Source organism: Aplysia californica, unplaced genomic scaffold (assembly GCF_000002075.1).
Source record: "Aplysia californica isolate F4 #8 unplaced genomic scaffold, AplCal3.0 scaffold00440, whole genome shotgun sequence".
Taxonomy (NCBI): Eukaryota; Metazoa; Mollusca; class Gastropoda; order Aplysiida; family Aplysiidae; genus Aplysia; species Aplysia californica.
In genome coordinates, this window is record NW_004797710.1 from 434,137 (window position 1) to 437,106 (window position 2,970).

The 2,970-nt window shown below is 43.2% G+C and overlaps 1 protein-coding gene across 1 annotated transcript in view; it reads right to left on the reverse strand.

Moving 5' to 3' along the window:
- LOC118478247 (very low-density lipoprotein receptor-like) overlaps nt 1-2,970 on the reverse strand; it is an 18,757-nt gene that overhangs the window by 2,463 nt on the left and 13,324 nt on the right. Inside the window, exons 2-3 of the mRNA XM_035971462.1 lie at nt 2,361-2,480; nt 1,196-1,312 (exon numbers count right to left, since the gene is read on the reverse strand). Coding sequence (XP_035827355.1) covers nt 1,196-1,312; nt 2,361-2,480 — 237 coding nt within the window. The remainder of the gene's footprint in view (nt 1-1,195; nt 1,313-2,360; nt 2,481-2,970) is intronic.

The following is a 2,970-nucleotide window of genomic DNA, read 5'->3' on the forward strand; positions in this document are numbered from 1 at the left end:
GCACTATTCGGCAGGAGCACATGTGCCGGCGTATAAATATTAATGTACCGCCAAACTCCTACGAGTGTCGTCATCGCTTGGTTTATCCCCAAGAGCGATTTATAGGTCAGGTTACACTGTTGAATATCCTTTTCTGTTTAGCTAAAGCGCGTGGACTTTGGCATGGCATAGTAGATATTTTACGGCGCTATAGACATAGAAATGACAGTTATGGCGCCAGTGAGGACCTTCGTTTTGATATAATATTTGGCTAGTGTTTGTTTCTGGCTTCTTTTATTTTATTATTGAAGGTGTTTTACGTCATAGGACATTCAAAAATTTTGGGCGGCACTGCACGACCGTGCTCTATGGACCAACCGCGCCTGTTGGTCTCATATTTTTCATGAGCTAAACACGTAAGACAGGCTCCTTAGTTTCAAGGCAGTACAACTGAGGAAGCTTATCAAAGAGTTGTCTCCTCTCTTTTCCTATTTCGCCAAGGTCCATATTATTGTCCTTCCGGTACTAGAAGTAGTTTTCTGTAAATTCAATAGCAATGTCTTCACACCACACGTGCGATGCCGCCATAGATGAAAATACAGACTTCCTTTCTACACAAACAGGTTTACTGGCGTCTGTGGTGTGTAACTATTGGGCTCTTCGTCGTCGCAAGCAGAAGACGTGGGTTCGATTCAAGGGTGGGACTGGTTTTTATAGCGCATCACCGTCTGTCTGCTTCCACGTTCTATCCATCTCATCCTAGATTCGCCCTTACAAAGGTAGTGTAGAAGTAGCCCACCTTCTGAATTATCTAAATTGTGCTGATGGGGGTGTAAAACATTTACAAGTACATCTTTTACCAACAGATTCCCAGCATCAGTCTCCATTACTCTGAAGTCATGTGCATGGACTGCAAGTAGGCTCACGTTCGTCCATGTTTTCGAGTATAATAAACTGCCACTTTTAATAAACAGTTTCCAACAACGCCTCACAACATTTGTTACATCACAGCATTCTCCACGTATTTTTTAAAACGAGAATACAAGGTCATTTTCGCGTTGACTTGTTGTAAATTACCAGACCGAAACTTTAAGCTAAACATATTCCTCCTCCCTTTCCCCCTCAAATGAAGTTCTCCTGCACTCCAATCCCCCCCCCCCCCTCCTCACCCATTCACCCTTGACGGAAGAGACTACAAACATTCCAGACAACTTACTACAATTCTGTTCGTCCGACCCATCGGCACAGTCATCCGAGCCGTCACAAACCCAGGCCTGGTTGATACAAACGTGGTTGTCACACGTGAACTGGGATCCGGAACACGACGGATAGGCTGTGAACAGACCGAGAGGACAATAACAGTCCGGGGGGGGTGGGGTGGAGCGAGACTCAGTGGCGCCAGGAACATAATAAAAGACACAGAAAATAATATCATTCGATACTCAAAAAATGTGCATCGATAGATAGATAGATAGATAGATAGATAGATAGATAGATAGATAGATAGATAGATAGAGAGATAGAGAGATAGATAGATAGATAGATAGATAGATAGATAGATAGAATTGTACTTTTTACAACAGCACTAGTATTGCCCCTGTCGTGAAGTACGCTTCTTGGGGCTGCACAATAGCAATGACGTTTCTGCACACACCAACAACAACAGCAACAACAACAGCAACAACAACAACAGCAGCAGCAGCAGCAGCAGCAGCAGTAGCAACAATAACAACAACAACAACAACAACAACTACAACAACTACAACAACAACAACAACAACAATAATGACCGAAGCATCAGTCCCAAGCTACCACAGAGTAACACTAATACAAAAAAGCTTGTACGTATCTAAGTATGCAATATTCGTACTGAAGATAAAACATTGGATTTGGCAGTGGGTGACGATGATTTGAGTTCCAGACTTTGCTTGTTTGGGGCATGCGGCCCCTAACGCACCAAATCGATTATTCTCATTATGGTTCTTTATCATTTTTATTTCTAAATACAGTATTGTCCTGGGTGCAAAACCAACCGAGACTTAAAAACAAATAGGTTAAATTTATGTCAATGTCCCTTGCAACAGTGTAATGTTATTTGAGGCAGAGGGGAGTGGGTTCTGAATGCAACTTCCATTTCCAATCATCATCATCCAGTGCCAGATCTGCGACAGACATCGTCGATCATGGTTCTCCATTCATTCCTTTGCTCGGATGCTCTCAAAAAAGCTACGTTTCCCTGATCTTTCCCTGTTACCCATTTGTTTAGGTTCCCTAAGTATGTTGTTCTGGGCCTACCCCAGATACATTTCCGATACATTCGCAAATTAGGGACAGAGGGAGGTTTTTTCTTGTTTTTTTTAAACGTGAATTGCATGACTCACAGCAGTCCTCTGTCTCGTCACTGCCGTCCCCACAGTCGTTGTTGTAGTCACACTTGGCTGCCTGCAGTATACAGCGGCAGTTCTGGCACTGGAACTGTCCCTCCAGGCACGGTAGACACGCTGTTGGAAGGATGAATAAATACGTGTAGTATGTCTGTATTTAGTTTTAAGATGAGATGAGATGAGATAAGATAAGATACATCTTTATTTTCAAGAGTCTGGCACATTGGTTTGGTGTTTCGCCACGTGTGCACACACACACACACACACACACACACACACACACACACACACACACACACAAAAGAGTTTTACGGTATTTGCAACCCAATAAGGTCATATAAGTGCTGAAGATTAGATATGTTACAAAAGAGTAACAAACACATAAGACAAGGAGGAGAGATAAGGAAGATAGATGCTTGATAGGAGAAAGAATGAGCAAACCATACCAGAGAACCCTCCAACCACCCACTTATGTCTGTATATAATGATTTGAGTGTATCTGCATGATGTTGTTTGTGAGTGAGAGAGTGGCCGTATGAGAGAGGAAGAGAGAGGGAGGTGGGTGAGAGAGAGAGAGAGAGGGGGGGGGAGAAAGGATGGGGGGTAC